Consider the following 17,751-nt stretch of genomic DNA (forward strand, 5'->3'; position numbering starts at 1 on the left):
TGTGTCGTCCAAATAGGAGGAAATAAAAATATCAGCTGCGGTCGGTTTGTGACGTAGCTTGGTCGGAACTAAGGGTGGCGGAAAATTACTGGATGCCTCCGGGGTCCCTTTTGGCAAGCCCTCGGCAAGAAGAGGATACATACCCTTAATGAGGGCATGCCTCTGTCTGTCTGACTGTTCGGTTTTAACTCGTTCACCTATCTCGATTAGTTCCCTTTCTTGGGCTCGTTCTAAGGATTCTCTACTTAATTCTGACTTTCTTATTTCTTTTTCGGTTCTTTTATGAGATTCTTTGCGCCATAACTCGATGGCATCTTTCTGTGACTGTCTGGCTTTCTTTTTCCATAATGCTTCTTCTACTCGCATGATGCACTCGGCATCCCATGTACCTGATACAGGCCATCTATACTTTTCTTCTAACTGTTTGGTGTACTCTACCCATAAATCTAGATATAATATGGCACTTATGCCATGCTTCTGATACATAAAATGACCTGGACTGTCCCTAGGCGGGACAGGAACTGCTGCTTCTAGCAGACCTTTTCTGTTTTTTAACTGACGTAGTTTAGAAAATAAGGGCATGACTGAACTGTAACCTAGACACAATACGTAATTACAATACACAATAAACACGATAATTACTCCACATTCATACCACGACATTAAAATACATGAAAAACATTTAAAATAACAGTTCGAACAGAATACTACCTTGAATACGGAAAACAGATTACATGAATTTTTCTCGAGAACAGAACTGACTAGAACAGAAACTAGATGCACTGCTGAAACAGTACGAAACTCACCGGTCTCATAAAGAGACACGTCAGGACCCGCATCCACCGAAGTGGACACTTCGTTTTGGGTCTGTGTACCACCAAAACCCACGGACCAGAGTCAATTAGATTGACCCTGTCTAGATACTACCCCAGCAACGGTACTCACCGGGCAGCAAGAACGGAAGGCCTCGGACTGGACTGGACTGCTTCGACGCCGGACGGACGAACTTCGGACTTCAGTTACGGGTGGGCCTCCGGATACCTCGGACCTTGGACTCTCGGCTTGGGCTCTGGTCGGGACTCACCGCGTTCCTCCACCGCCTCGTCTGGATGCTGGACCGCCACCTCCGTCTCCTCCGTGGGCCTGAGGGATACTTGAAGCAGAAATATCTGCACGTGCACGGTATGGTTCCGTCCCGGCTGCAGAGGGTCAGGGGGCCGGCGTGGCTTCACCGGCGCGTGGGGAAAGGGCAAGTCCCTGTTCGGGCGCCATTATGTGGTATATAAATAAATAATACCGGATCTAGGTTTTACTGGACATAGTAATAACAGATAGCTCAATAAATAAGAGTCAAGATTCGAGGTAGTAGGAGTTTGCAGGTTTAATACAGCATAAAGGACAGGAACAGGACAACCTGCACAGGAATAGGATGACAGGGCCTGACAGGGGGGCCCCGACAGCTGTCGGGCAGGATCTGGAATGAGCGCGCTAACATTTAATAACAATACACAAGCATATATACTAAAACAGTTGCATTACAATGAATACAGTAGGCGGAGCAGTGGGTGTGGTCAATAGCAGTCGCGAAAGATAAGGGTGAAAGTGGGTGTAACAAGAGGCGTGTACATAGACATGTGATGTAAACGTAACAGAATATGTCATAAATGGGGCGGAAACATGGAGGGGGCTACTTAAGGAGCCGGGACCTCTAACCTAATGGTGCGCGCAAACTGACAATGACGTGTTACTAGGAGAAGCTGGGGGCTATGAACTCTGTGCTAGGAGTAGAGACTGAAGTCTGGAGAGTCAGGGCGACATGTACCTAAACCCTATCTAGTATCTAATGTTTAGAGGACATGTTGATATAAACTAAGAGTCAGGAGGGGAGAGGCTAACAGACTCTAAGACTGGAGCATGCATTATTCTACATGTAGTGCGTGTTGAAGAATATTAAATGACCATTAAATGCAATATTTCTCCTACATGGAGACGTAAAGGCTAGACAATGACGGAAACTATTGATGCGATTCAGTAGCTTAGGAATGCAGAGAAGGAGGGCTGGACTGATAACTAGAATCATAACATACTCTTGGCAGACTCGGAGGCAGAGCCAGGCTGAGCCGGGCACTGTGAGGCAGGAAGTAAGTGAAGGGTCGAGGATACAGGTGGGGGCTGTATCGCTCCTCAGCGAGGGTTTCAGGAGACAGGAGCTGAATCTGGTGTTCGGGCCCTTTTGAGGCCTAGAAACGGGGACTTTTCAATGAAATAACGTGCACACTGAGAAACGTGGCAACGTAACTTTACATAGGCCTGATATTCGTAGCTTTCACGAGAACTGGGAACTGGCATACTAGGGATGGACACAACTGTAATTGCGTCTTTAATCGAACATGGGGGATACATATGCATATTAATCATGCACACATAACATAAGATGGGGAACACGTAGGGACACAGAACATGGCAAAATTTACTTTTCCACAGACCCCCTCAAAGTATGTCTCAGAAATATTGCGGCCTGGATGGACCGCAATTTATTGAAACTCAATGCAGATAAGACGGAGATCTTATTTTTTAACCAACCATCTCCTCTAATTTATGGTGGCCTGAAGAATTGGGCATTGCCGCTCTTCCCAAGGATTCGGTTAAGAATCTGGGCTTCAGATGGGACAAACGTTTGTCCCTTGCCGCTCAGGTTCAGATAGTCTCAGCCGCCTGCTTTGGCAAAATTAAAACGATAAAAAAATTAATTGACTATTTGCCTTCGCTTTAGTCGCAAAACTGTGGTCCATGCGTTGGTTACTTCGCACCTCGACTATGCTAATGGACTGTATCTGGGTCTTTCTGTGGGCCTGCTCCATAGACACCAGACGGTCCAAAATGCCGCGGCCCGCCTAGTCTGCGGCATCCCGCTTAGGCAACGCATATCTCCGTTCTTGCAGAAACTGCACTGGCTCCCCATTGCCAAACGGATCGTGTTTAAAGCTTTGACAATGGCCTTTCGGGCAGCCAAAGGTCTGGGACCAGCGTACCTCAGGAGGAGACTCCGTCCCTATAGTCATTCTAGAGCCTTACGCTCTACTACTAAACATCTGCTTGTTACCCCCAGATTAAAAAAAACTAGATCAGGAGGCAAATAATTCGAGGTGGGTGCCACTCAATGTTGGAACAAACTCCCCCTTCTCCAGATCCAGTCTGAACTTGAATTTCGTAAATCTCTCAAGACCTGGCTATTCAGCCTCCAGGACTAGTCAGCGCTCTTGCTCTGCTCCACTTTCTGTTTGCTGTTAGCGCCGGGACACCCCGTTGGGGTAGCTGTGCGCTTAATAAATGCCTTATTATTATGATTATTCTCATCAGTTTCTCAATTAGTTAAATATATAGACCAAATCACAAACTCCGTTCAGAGAATAACCATCTAATCACAGTTCTTCAATTCAGGAAACCCAGGTAAAGCGGGTCTCCCTTTCTTGAAGGTGGACGCTGAACTCCTAAAGTTTAGAAAAGTCCTCAAAACATAGCTTTTTGATCCATTTAAACACAGTAGCTTTGCACTGTTAATGTCTCAGAAACATCTTTTACACTATAATGTAAATAATGTCATGGTGTGAACTTGTGTTTTCTAAGTGTCTACTTAGATAGTGTATTGAGAGAGTCGCTCTAGATAGAAAGGACAGTATTGGCAGGTGATGGCATTATGATTTCCACATTTTTGACTGTTGGAACTGGCCCTCTCTGCAGTGGCACACACAAAACAAATGTTGCCCTCCTCCTCCCCTTTTTGCTGAATTCATATTTATTGGCTTAGGACTCCGAGCACTTTACCACTGCTAACCAGAGCTACATTGCATGTGCTCTCTCCTTAAAACATGGAAGAATTGGCTTATACCCTATTGGCATATTTAATTTCCTTTTAAATCCCTAGTAAAGTGCACTACATGTGCCCAGGGCCTGTAAGTTAAATGCTACTTGTGGGTCTGCAGCACTGATTGTGCCACCCACTTAAGTAGCCCTTTAAACATGCCTCAGGGCGTGGCCAAGATGGCGGCGGAGTAGCAGCCATCTCACGGAGCTCCGCTGAGCGAGGCCGAAATTTATCAGCTTTGGTGGCCGCTGGCACCTGCAGGGAAAGCAGCCGCAAATCAGAGAGAGTGCCTGCCTTTGGGTCACTTGATGAGGTGCCTACAGCCCGCATGACCGACGAAGACACCTCTGGCCCTGACTGAGCGGGGAAGCGGCGGCCGCCATTATAGAAGGTGGGCCTCTGAGGGCGCAGGCTGAGAAGAATCAGAGGTCATCGCGGAGTGTTGAAAGCGGCGATGCTGAAGTATCAGCGAGGGTGTTCGTGAAGACGAACACAGTAGTGAGGACCAGATGACTGGCGGAAGGCAGTTAGAGGAGAGATACGGATCACAGGCCCCGCACCGAGCGGGCCTTACCTGCTGGATAGCAGAAGAGGAGATCCGGGTGCTCCTGGTGCATGATCAGGAGCCTGTTAACCCAGTGTGAAGAGGTGAGGCGGTGAGAGGGCCTATTAAGCGAAATTGAGAGGCCAGCGCGGGGGAGAAAATTGCCGGGAAAAGACTATGGTCCCAACAGGACCCTCAGTAGTGCAAGGCAAGCCTGTAAGCGACGAAGAGAGCCCTGTGTCAAGGCCGCAGTAAGGAAGACCCGTAACGCGCGCCCTTGGAAACGCCGCTCGAGGCCCTCTGCCAGAGCGCAACTTCAGGCGAGATTGGAAGAGAAAGAGGGGCCGGACGCCAGGCGCATTTGAGTCTGGAAGTAGCAGAGTGCCTAACAAAAGCCAGGGCTTCCAATAGGCCTCTCACTGATCTGTAAAGCGGAGAGCTGGAACACTCTTGAAGATAGCATGACAGAAGCCAGTACGGCAGGGTCAGGCCTGCGGAAGGGAGCACACGTGGGAAGGCCAGTTGGGAACCATCCATTTGACCGCATCTGAGGGCAAACATACTCTAAGGAATTGGGAACTGCCTGGGTTTAACTCAGCATATGCTGGAAAGAGCTATCAGAATGACATCCAGCTGTACCAAAAAAGACGCTAACATCAAAGACATCCTGCAGAAACCAGGGGGTAAACAGCCAGACGGACAAACCGTGAGGTTGTCACCATCTCAGAAATGGAAGAAGATCTAGGCCAAACTGACCAGGGAAAAGAAGAGCCGATCACACGGCGCTTCATGGAACGGTTTACCACACTGCAGGACGACTTTGCGGGGTTGCGCCAGGAGGTCTCCACGGATCTCAAGCAGGTCAGAATGGACATTAGCGAGCTGGGGGACCGTGTGGATACCTTGGAAAAGGCAGGCGAAGGTAGGGAAGAAGACCTTCACTTGCATGCAAGAGAGCTGATAGACTTGTGAGATCGCATTGAAAAGCTATGCTTGCGTCTCAAAGATTTGGAAAATAGTTCCCGGCGTTCTAATATACGCACCTAAGGAGTTCCCATTTGCGCAGATGCAGGGATATTAGAGGACTTTGTGACAAGGCTTTTCCTATATGTTGCCCCAGCGTTAGGGGACAGGGAGATCGTTTTGGATCGCACGCACAGATCGCGTCACCCGGCAAAGAACCCAGGCCAACCCCAGGACATCCTCACGTGCCTTCACTCTTATCGACAAAAATAAATTATTATGGCGGCCACCCGGGATAAGGCAACTATCCAGTTCGAGGGCCTGCAGGTGGGCATTTACTAGGACCTCTCCCAGCTAATGCTCTAGCGTCGCAGGACCCTGCGCCCTGTGACTACGTTCCTGCGGGAGCATGAGATACGCTACAGGAGGGGACATCCCTTTAAGCTACTCTTTGTGTGGGATAAAGAGACGCACGCAGTGAGGTCCCTTCGAGAGGCACAGACAGCCCTAGGAGTTGGTCCTTCCTTGGACTACTGCTGGGATTCCCCCAATTGGGAGGACATGGGTAGCACTCGCCACCAAGAGGACATCAAGCGGAAGGGACCACAGAATGTTGGGATGGAGGGGAATCCATAATATTCCAATGGTCCCCATCACACTTTAATAGTAAGGCACAATGTACGAGGCCTTAACTCTCCGGCAAAACAAAGGGCACTCTTGACATACCTCAAAGAAATTAAGTGCGATGTTTGTCTTCTGCAGGAAACGCATTTGAAACACACAGACTGGTCGAGCCTCCGGTCTCGCGGGTTTGGCCGACAATTTTTTTCATCCATGCCAGGGAAGAAGGCAGGGGTAGCGGTATTATTTGCGACACACTTCCCTGGGAAGATATTAAATATGCAGACAGAAATGCCAGGGAGGCTGCTGGCACTTCGGGTGGTTGTGGGAGGCCAAAATTACACACTGGCATAAATATAAGGGCCAATGAGGGACAAGAGGTGTTTCTTACGGACGCATTAGGTTCAGTCCTGGAAACCTCGGGCGAGAATCTTATAGTGGGGGGTGGGCACTACAATATAGTACAAGATCCTGCCCTTGGCAGAACCACACAACGTATGGGACACCTGGGAGCGCTATTGGCGTCCATGCAGCAGTGGTTGGTGGCAACCTAACATTACGACCCTCGATTACACTTTCTTCACGGCGGCACATCAGTCTTACGCTCACCTAGACTTCTTCTTAACCACACCACGAATTACCCTAGGGATATTAGACACCAACATAGGCACTGCATTGCTCTCAGATCATGGACCCATTAGCCTTTCCTGGCGCTTAAAGGGGGATTATCAGAGACATAGGGTATGGAGACTTAACCATAAATTACTTACATATGATGCTAACATTAAAGAAGTCCAAGAGTCCATACAAACCTTTCTGGACAACAACGATGATGGTCACACGCATGTACACCTACTGTGGGACACTGTGAAGGAGGTCATTCGGGGATAGCTTATTGCGATAGGAGCCAAATTGAACCAGGACAGAAGTGAAAAATGGAGCCAACTGGAGGGGCAGGTTAAAGAGACGAAATGGTGCACCATAGTGCGGGCGCTGTCCAGGCGCACTGCCAGCTTACCAATATCCTCAAGCAGCTGAAAGAACTGGATCTCGAAGGGCCGAATTCTCCCTTCTCCGCACCAAGCAGCGCTTTTATGATGGGGAGAATAAGGCCAGGAAGCTATTGGCGTGCCAGATACGCTCCCAAATAATCCAACACTGCATAGTGGAGATTACCTAATAGATCTTGAATTCGAAAATGTTTACACAGCGCTATTTACAGCAGATCCCTTAGATGAATCAGCATCAGCAGCATATTTCGCTCAGGCACAGGTCGTGTCTCTCCCAGATGCGGATGCAGACAAATTAGATGCAGACATTAAACCAGACGAGGTGTTGAGGGCGATCAAAGGACTGGCGTCGGTTAAGGCCCCAGGGGAAGATGGGTTTTCCTCAGACTTTTACAAGATCCTGGCTCCGAGCTTAGTCCCGCTACTCACCCGATTCTTCAGCTCTGAAGGAACTATACCAAATTCCATGCTCATGGCCATGGTGGTGGTCTTGCCAAAGCCGGGCAAGGTTCAGAAGAAATGCGCCTCATACTGCCCCATCTCGTTGCTGAATGTAGAGCTTAAAATCTTCACCAGCATACTGGTGGTTCGCTTAGCACCATACATGCAGGGAGGGGCTAGTGGACCCCGACCAGTCGAGATTCATACCCTAAAGAGGTTGCAGTGATGGCACCAGACAATTATGTCACCTTATTGACAAGACTCAACGCTCTCAGAAACCAACCTTGCTCCTGTCTGTAGATGCCAAGAAGGCTTTTGATCAGTCCTGCACCTGGCTTTGGCGAGATTTGGCCTGGGCCTCTGGTACTTGCAGTGGGCCAATAGCACATATAAATCACCCGAGGCAAGAATTAATGTGAATGGGGTTAGGTCTGAGGCCTTCAAAATTTGGAGCGGCACCCAACAAGGGTGTCCCTTATCACCCCTCCTACTTGCTCTGTATATGGAGCCTTTTGCGGAGCACATCTGACAACAAGCCGCAATCACTGGAATTTGCATGGGGGATAGGGAACACAAGATTTCCCTCAACGCTGATGATGTGGTGCTCTCTCACCCAACCGCTCACCTCCACTCATGCAGGAATTCGCCTGGGTCACAGGCTTTAAGATTACTATTCAAAAGCCACAAACTCTTGGCCTCTATTCCTAGAGCTGACCTAGGGAGAAATAAAAGCAGACTTTCCCTTTGGGTGGGCAGAGTTGGGTATCCCCTATCGGGGCCTCCAAATATTCTCCACGCTTGACCATACAACACGTGAGAACTATGGTACCCTACTGACCAACACCCAGGCAGACCTCCAGCGTTGGAGACAACTCACACTGTCCTGGCTGGGTAAATCGGCTGCCGTAAAGATGACTATACTGCCCCGCATACTTTACGCAATGCAGACTCTCCCGCTGCAGCCTCCCACCCCCTCCTCAGGTACTCCCCAAACTGCAGCACCTTTTGGTAGATTTCATTTGGGGTGGGGAAAAAGCTTGCATGGCACGCCCAAAAACTTGTTTGAAACAGGTAGTTGGTGGACTGGGAGTTCCGCACCTAGTGTGGTATTATCAAGTGGCCCAATTGCGATATATGGAAGAATGGTACAGGCCAATGTCCGAAAAACATTGGTGCTTCATTGATCAGGCAATAGCGGGCATTCATATGTGGAAAGTTCCATGGCTATCCAGATGATACCGCCCAATGGGGGTTTACTTTTCCGCGGTGTTGAGAGCCACGATGGCTACGTGGGACAGGGTTCAGGTTATGTTATATGTTATGTTATAGGGAGTATTTGTAAAGCGCGTGGCTACTCAGGCGAGTGTCAGGGTTCAGGTGGCACAGGGTCTATCTACTTCCACATACCCATTGACCATTTTCATAGGTCATCCAGAGCTTCCGCCGGCGCGTTATGGACAAAGCTACCTTACATGGCAAGAAGCAAACTGCAAAAGGGTGGGAGATCTTTTTGATGAAAACGGGATAATGTATTTCCCCCAGCTGTCAGCAGGATCCGGTCTCCCTAAAACAACATACTGGCAGTACCTTGCCCTAAGACACTGGGCTACACAACCGGAGGTTAGCATACACGCAGGACGCCCCTTAATGACATTTGAAAAATGGGTTATAACCAGACACTCGGAAAAACGTTTATTGTTAGACTTTTATGCCTTTTTAATTACACCCATACAGCGAAGTAAGACGCCAGCGCAGCATAGATGGGAGACAGAATGGCAAGACATCGTAAACAGAGCTAGAGTCTCCGCAGCACGGCAGTTAAGAAGATGTACCTGGTACCGGAACCACTATGAGTGTGGTAGTATATCAATAAATAAAATGATAGGCCGACACTATAATGCCAGCGTGATATAATATTTTTACAGCATCATGAATTCGAACAATCAATGCAGGCAGTGCCAGATTCAGAAAGTGCTCAGTGCAAAAGAACATATTTACATATATACAACCAAAAAAACATGAGGTATCTACAATGAGTTTCAACATTAACAAGAGTATATCCCCATACTTGAGTTCTGTTGATCAGATAACCACATGAGTTGTCGACATTTCGACCCAAAGGGAACTAAACCACAAGTTTCATTAGTACATCAACAAATGGCCTTAAATGGAAGCAATTAACAGAGCAGCCACAAATCACAGATACAATCCCAGTGTTGTCCGTCACATAGAAGGCTTGGTTCAAATGATACTGGCCACGAAGCACAGAAACAATTTGCATCCGGTACACACTGGACAGGCAGACTCAGTACCTCAATGAGTCTGCCTGTCCAGAGCCTACCAGGCACCCATTGTTTCTGTAACGTGTGGCCCGTATGATGTGAAGCAGAGCTGGCCTGATGATTGCAGGGCATGAGGGCTAAGTACTTTCTAGCTGGAATGCCATAGCTCTCTTCTTGCTCTATTTTTCCAGTCAATGCAAACAGCTTCCCTTTTCATAAAGCCATTCAAAGCATTTCTTAAGATGGACTTAAATATCAAGGCATCACAAGAGTGCCCTTCCATTTTACCTGAGGCAGACTGCAGTATCTGAAAAGCTCTGCATCATTCTGAAAGTCCTGTATTTTAGTGATAGCTTTCTGGTCTGCAAGAAATTCAGATTTTGCGATGGCAATGTCTCTCATAATTATCAATCCTGGAACTGAAACCTCTTTCCTGCAGATCCTTTCAAATTCATTCCTGGAAAAAATTGACATTATAAAACATAATTATTGAACAGCGCAAACAGAAAGGAGGACTATGATACACTTGCTCTCGCACAGAACTGACATTATCAAGACTTGTTTTCCTGCTTATCATAGCCTCATTGCCTCAGTTACTCATGACGAGCAGGTCTTCAGCGTAATATATGCTCGATCTCCTAGAGATCTTGGTTCATGGCCACGATTTTTGATTTCTCCTCAGCCTGGGCAGGAGGTTCCTGTCTTCATCTCTGTCCCTGCCAAATAGAAGCAAGACACTCTCTTGAATCATGTACAGGGTCATGTTGCAGGGCCACCAGTTCTTGGACTAGCCAGAGTCTGTAGCACTACACTAAAACCAATGAGAATGGCTTGACAATACATCAACGGAGGCTTCTTTGTGAGTAGCTTTGTTAATTTTTCTCTTTCATTTCTTTGTAATAAAGGCCCAGGGTAGGGAGTGAGATTAATTGTGTGTCTCTGTGGTCAGAGTGGATTATGGCTCAAAGGGGAGAAGCTGGTCAGCCCTCCCAGGCCACTGGGCACCATTTGCTGTTATCCTTAGGGCTGCATAGAGAGGAGCCCCTCTGAGTCTAGAAATTAACAGCATAAGGGCAATTTATAATGGGGGCACTAAAACGTAATGTTTTAACAAGCATCTTCCTTACTCTTTCACTAAAGTTGTTGGTGTCATATCTATTGGTTTAGCGCTTTGACCACAGAGAACCGTCTGCAGTGTTTTGCCCTTGGACCTTCTATATTGTCCTTTTAAATCTAAACCACATTAATCTGCAAAATCCAGGAAGTGCTCTTCATTAGGTCAGATGTTCTGTGCTCTGGCCTTGATGTGAAAAATTTCTTACGCCAGGGGCCAGAAATGACTTGAAGCCCACCACTACAAGGTTCACAGATGAGGTTTGAATATGTCACGACAGACACCTAGTCAAACGGGAGACACCACTATGCAGCTAAAAATGCATGACAGTTAACCAGTAACCCCTACAAACACCAAGCAACGGTTAAGGAGTTGATCCTGAAACACGGAACTACATTCACGAGAGTTGAACAATCTCTTTCTAATGCAAAGAAAGGTGTCCTAGCAATGACAACCAATTAAAACTGACTCCGAGTTTGTTTCAAGAACAAAACTGTACTTGAGGGGTTAAATGGAAATTGATAAACGTTTGTCAACTATTTACTATATACTATATACGGAGGCACTGATAAGCATGTGCCATAGAAATGATAAATTGCAAAAAACAACAAGTGATGAACTGAATGTGGATCAATGTCACACACTCCCCCAGTCAAAAGATCTGGGCCCAAATCCATCGTTTTTTTGCACTCCACACCACCCTGGGTCAGATAATGGCTTTATGCAAATCAGCTCTGACCCTGTTGCCCCATGGGAACAGTCCAGTCCGAACTACAACAGCCATATCTTTCCCAGACCGGAATCAAGCATCCGAGGACCGGACCGGTTTCGAGGTAACACCTCTCTTCAGCCCGGCTAGCTTGACTCCAAGTGGTGTGGAGTGCCTGGGACCCACGTCTGGGCATCCCCAGCGCACTTAGGGCGGCAATTGCAAAAAACAACAAGTGATGGACTGAATGTGGATCAATGTCACACACTCCCCCAGTCAAAAGATCTGGGCCCAAATCCATCGTTTTTTTGCACTCCACACCACCCTGGGTCAGATAATGGCTTTATGCAAATCAGCTCTGACCCTGTTGCCCCATGGGAACAGTCCAGTCCGAACTACAACAGCCATATCTTTCCCAGACCGGAATCAAGCATCCGAGGACCGGACCGGTTTCGAGGTAACACCTCTCTTCAGCCCGGCTAGCTTGACTCCAAGTGGTGTGGAGTGCCTGGGACCCACGTCTGGGCATCCCCAGCGCACTTAGGGCGGCAATTGCAAAAAACAACAAGTGATGGACTGAATGTGGATCAATGTCACACACTCCCCCAGTCAAAAGATCTGGGCCCAAATCCATCGTTTTTTTGCACTCCACACCACCCTGGGTCAGATAATGGCTTTATGCAAATCAGCTCTGACCCTGTTGCCCCATGGGAACAGTCCAGTCCGAACTACAACAGCCATATCTTTCCCAGACCGGAATCAAGCATCCGAGGACCGGACCGGTTTCGAGGTAACACCTCTCTTCAGCCCGGCTAGCTTGACTCCAAGTGGTGTGGAGTGCCTGGGACCCACGTCTGGGCATCCCCAGCGCACTTAGGGCGGCAATTGCAAAAAACAACAAGTGATGGACTGCATGTGGATCAATGTCACACACTCCCCCAGTCAAAAGATCTGGGCCCAAATCCATCGTTTTTTTGCACTCCACACCACCCTGGGTCAGATAATGGCTTTATGCAAATCAGCTCTGACCCTGTTGCCCCATGGGAACAGTCCAGTCCGAACTACAACAGCCATATCTTTCCCAGACCGGAATCAAGCATCCGAGGACCGGACCGGTTTCGAGGTAACACCTCTCTTCAGCCCGGCTAGCTTGACTCCAAGTGGTGTGGAGTGCCTGGGACCCACGTCTGGGCATCCCCAGCGCACTTAGGGCGGCAATTGCAAAAAACAACAAGTGATGGACTGAATGTGGATCAATGTCACACACTCCCCCAGTCAAAAGATCTGGGCCCAAATCCATCGTTTTTTTGCACTCCACACCACCCTGGGTCAGATAATGGCTTTATGCAAATCAGCTCTGACCCTGTTGCCCCATGGGAACAGTCCAGTCCGAACTACAACAGCCATATCTTTCCCAGACCGGAATCAAGCATCCGAGGACCGGACCGGTTTCGAGGTAACACCTCTCTTCAGCCCGGCTAGCTTGACTCCAAGTGGTGTGGAGTGCCTGGGACCCACGTCTGGGCATCCCCAGCGCACTTAGGGCGGCAATTGCAAAAAACAACAAGTGATGGACTGAATGTGGATCAATGTCACACACTCCCCCAGTCAAAAGATCTGGGCCCAAATCCATCGTTTTTTTGCACTCCACACCAGCCTGGGTCAGATAATGGCTTTATGCAAATCAGCTCTGACCCTGTTGCCCCATGGGAACAGTCCAGTCCGAACTACAACAGCCATATCTTTCCCAGACCGGAATCAAGCATCCGAGGAACGGACCGGTTTCGAGGTAACACCTCTCTTCAGCCCGGCTAGCTTGACTCCAAGTGGTGTGGAGTGCCTGGGACCCACGTCTGGGCATCCCCAGCGCACTTAGGGCGGCAATTGCAAAAAACAACAAGTGATGGACTGAATGTGGATCAATGTCACACACTCCCCCAGTCAAAAGATCTGGGCCCAAATCCATCGTTTTTTTGCACTCCACACCACCCTGGGTCAGATAATGGCTTTATGCAAATCAGCTCTGACCCTGTTGCCCCATGGGAACAGTCCAGTCCGAACTACAACAGCCATATCTTTCCCAGACCGGAATCAAGCATCCGAGGACCGGACCGGTTTCGAGGTAACACCTCTCTTCAGCCCGGCTAGCTTGACTCCAAGTGGTGTGGGGTGCCTGGGACCCACGTCTGGGCATCCCCAGCGCACTTAGGGCGGCAATTGCAAAAAACAACAAGTGATGGACTGAATGTGGATCAATGTCACACACTCCCCCAGTCAAAAGATCTGGGCCCAAATCCATCGTTTTTTTGCACTCCACACCACCCTGGGTCAGATAATGGCTTTATGCAAATCAGCTCTGACCCTGTTGCCCCATGGGAACAGTCCAGTCCGAACTACAACAGCCATATCTTTCCCAGACCGGAATCAAGCATCCGAGGACCGGACCGGTTTCGAGGTAACACCTCTCTTCAGCCCGGCTAGCTTGACTCCAAGTGGTGTGGAGTGCCTGGGACCCACGTCTGGGCATCCCCAGCGCACTTAGGGCGGCAATTGCAAAAAACAACAAGTGATGGACTGAATGTGGATCAATGTCACACACTCCCCCAGTCAAAAGATCTGGGCCCAAATCCATCGTTTTTTTTGCACTCCACACCACCCTGGGTCAGATAATGGCTTTATGCAAATCAGCTCTGACCCTGTTGCCCCATGGGAACAGTCCAGTCCGAACTACAACAGCCATATCTTTCCCAGACCGGAATCAAGCATCCGAGGACCGGACCGGTTTCGAGGTAACACCTCTCTTCAGCCCGGCTAGCTTGACTCCAAGTGGTGTGGAGTGCCTGGGACCCACGTCTGGGCATCCCCAGCGCACTTAGGGCGGCAATTGCAAAAAACAACAAGTGATGGACTGAATGTGGATCAATGTCACACACTCCCCCAGTCAAAAGATCTGGGCCCAAATCCATCGTTTTTTTGCACTCCACACCACCCTGGGTCAGATAATGGCTTTATGCAAATCAGCTCTGACCCTGTTGCCCCATGGGAACAGTCCAGTCCGAACTACAACAGCCATATCTTTCCCAGACCGGAATCAAGCATCCGAGGACCGGACCGGTTTCGAGGTAACCCCTCTCTTCAGCCCGGCTAGCTTGACTCCAAGTGGTGTGGAGTGCCTGGGACCCACGTCTGGGCATCCCCAGCACACTTAGGGCGGCAATTGCAAAAAACAACAAGTGATGGACTGAATGTGGATCAATGTCACACACTCCCCCAGTCAAAAGATCTGGGCCCAAATCCATCGTTTTTTTGCACTCCACACCACCCTGGGTCAGATAATGGCTTTATGCAAATCAGCTCTGACCCTGTTGCCCCATGGGAACAGTCCAGTCCGAACTACAACAGCCATATCTTTCCCAGACCGGAATCAAGCATCCGAGGACCGGACCGGTTTCGAGGTAACCCCTCTCTTCAGCCCGGCTAGCTTGACTCCAAGTGGTGTGGAGTGCCTGGGACCCACGTCTGGGCATCCCCAGCACACTTAGGGCGGCAATTGCAAAAAACAACAAGTGATGGACTGAATGTGGATCAATGTCACACACTCCCCCAGTCAAAAGATCTGGGCCCAAATCCATCGTTTTTTTGCACTCCACACCACCCTGGGTCAGATAATGGCTTTATGCAAATCAGCTCTGACCCTGTTGCCCCATGGGAACAGTCCAGTCCGAACTACAACAGCCATATCTTTCCCAGACCGGAATCAAGCATCCGAGGACCGGACCGGTTTCGAGGTAACACCTCTCTTCAGCCCGGCTAGCTTGACTCCAAGTGGTGTGGAGTGCCTGGGACCCACGTCTGGGCATCCCCAGCGCACTTAGGGCGGCAATTGCAAAAAACAACAAGTGATGGACTGAATGTGGATCAATGTCACACACTCCCCCAGTCAAAAGATCTGGGCCCAAATCCATCGTTTTTTTGCACTCCACACCACCCTGGGTCAGATAATGGCTTTATGCAAATCAGCTCTGACCCTGTTGCCCCATGGGAACAGTCCAGTCCGAACTACAACAGCCATATCTTTCCCAGACCGGAATCAAGCATCCGAGGACCGGACCGGTTTCGAGGTAACACCTCTCTTCAGCCCGGCTAGCTTGACTCCAAGTGGTGTGGAGTGCCTGGGACCCACGTCTGGGCATCCCCAGCGCACTTAGTTTGCAATAGAAATGATAAAGGCAGAAATGTTTCTCAGTGGCATTCAAGAGAACTGAGTGAGGTTGTTGTAATAATGATACATTCATAAGCACATAAAAAGGGCTACCAGCAAGAAGTCATGTGTACGTAAGCAAGAAAAGAAGGCTGCAACCTAACAGAAATTACTCTGTGGATAAGGTTTGTGAATTTCACAATGGGAGCATGCAGGATTCTGAGAGTTTTCAGGTGACTGAATACAACTTTTTCAGCCACTGAGTCAGGTCAGGTCAAAGTTACAAATGGTTGAGTGATAGAAAGCAGGTAAAGATTTCGAGATTACGGGGGACTTTAATTGGAAAAAGTACTACAATAGGAGGATTAAAGTATAACAATCTTGTTCTAAAGTAAGATCGTTTTGCAGGATGCAATTGTATGTAAAAATATTACAAAGTGAAATGTAAATTAAGGATGTCTACAAAGCTTTAAAGGCAAACATATGCAACCAATTGCATGATGGCAAAAGAAATATGCACTCTGATATGAAAAAGAGATGGAACAATGGAGGTTAACTCTACATCAATCAAGACCCCCAACCCCTCACAAATGGAACCAATCTGCAGCGCCAATTACAATCAATTTGTATACCTGAATTCTTCAATGTCTCGAGCTGAAACAAGATTTTTAATCACGAGAAACCCATTTTCTTCGTAAAAATGTCTCTGATCTGGGGACAGGAGGTTATTATCCAGAGAATATCTATTGGAACAAAAGCGAAGACAAATATAGTATGTACAGCAATGTGCCATTAAACACTTAAAAACAGAACTGTTAAACATCAAACCTTCAGTAAAATGTGTCTGGAAATAGGTATGGTGCTATTGAGAATGGTATGCTCAACCAAAACATATTGTATGATGTAGTACTCAGCATTATGAAACCATCTCTTGCCAAGGTATCATTGTCAATTATTTGTTCATTAACTCTTTTTTGTACTCAAGAGGGCACTAAAATTGACATGTGAATTTAAAGTCTGATTGGGGATGATTTGATTGTTGTAACTGACAAATGTAAAATTGAATTTTTTACTAATAATTTAAAGTAACATTTTTCAGAATTAATGTGTCACTAAGAGGGCGTCCCATTCTCACAAACGTTTTTGAAACACCACAACATGTGCGCTCTAAAAGTGTGCTTTATAACTTCAACTTTTGTTAACGGCCACTAAAATTTAAATCCTCAACTTGTGACTTCAAAAATTGCTGAACCAGTATTCATTAAACTGATATCAGGTAAACGCTGAGTCATGAGATTGTTCACAATACTTTTTGTATATTATTTCTTTGTCAGGTGCCTTTGTTGACAACAAAAGCTGACACCGCTACAGCTAAAGATAATGAAACACACTTTGTAAAAAATGTGCAACTTTATATGAGGATTCTCACCTTACAAACAATACACATTTGCTAGCACTGTTGAAGTGTTTTTTTGGTCACATAAGGTATATGACAAACGCACGGCAACGCCACGGACCTCGGACCACGGACCTCTCTGAATCCTGCCTGCTAAGCCGCTGCTGCTCGCGGGTCCCGCTTCGCGGTTTAGCAGTGTTGTGGAACTTTGCCTGGGGCTTGTTGGGACACCGGCAGGGCTGCGAGGGTAGAGCGGGTGGACTCTGAGTTCCAGGAGTCCCCGCGCGCCCGTGTCAGCTGGGCTCCTCTCCCTGCCGGCCGCGCCCCCAACACAGCGGTACTTAATTACCTCCATCCCCCACAACAGCGGGAATCTATTTGGACTTCTGCAACGCCACGGACCTCGGACCACGGACCTCTCTGAATCCTGCCTGCTAAGCCGCTGCTGCTCGCCGGACCCGCTGCGCGGGTCCCGCTTCGCGGTTTAGCAGTGTTGTGGAACTTTGCCTGGGGCTTGTTGGGACACCGGCAGGGCTGCGAGGGTAGAGCGGGTGGACTCTGAGTTCCAGGAGTCCCCACGCGCCCGTGTCAGCTGGGCTCCTCTC

At 48.3% G+C, this 17,751-nt stretch overlaps 1 protein-coding gene across 1 annotated transcript in view; it reads right to left on the bottom strand.

Moving 5' to 3' along the window:
- PHYH (phytanoyl-CoA 2-hydroxylase) overlaps positions 1-17,751 on the bottom strand; it is a 385,214-nt gene that overhangs the window by 284,100 nt on the left and 83,363 nt on the right. The window contains exons 3-4 of the mRNA XM_078674221.1: positions 16,383-16,493; positions 10,015-10,183 (exon numbers count right to left, since the gene is read on the bottom strand). Of these exons, the coding sequence (XP_078530347.1) occupies positions 10,015-10,183; positions 16,383-16,493 (280 nt within the window). The remainder of the gene's footprint in view (positions 1-10,014; positions 10,184-16,382; positions 16,494-17,751) is intronic.

Source organism: Lissotriton helveticus, chromosome 1_1 (assembly GCF_964261635.1).
Source record: "Lissotriton helveticus chromosome 1_1, aLisHel1.1, whole genome shotgun sequence".
Taxonomy (NCBI): domain Eukaryota; kingdom Metazoa; phylum Chordata; class Amphibia; order Caudata; family Salamandridae; genus Lissotriton; species Lissotriton helveticus.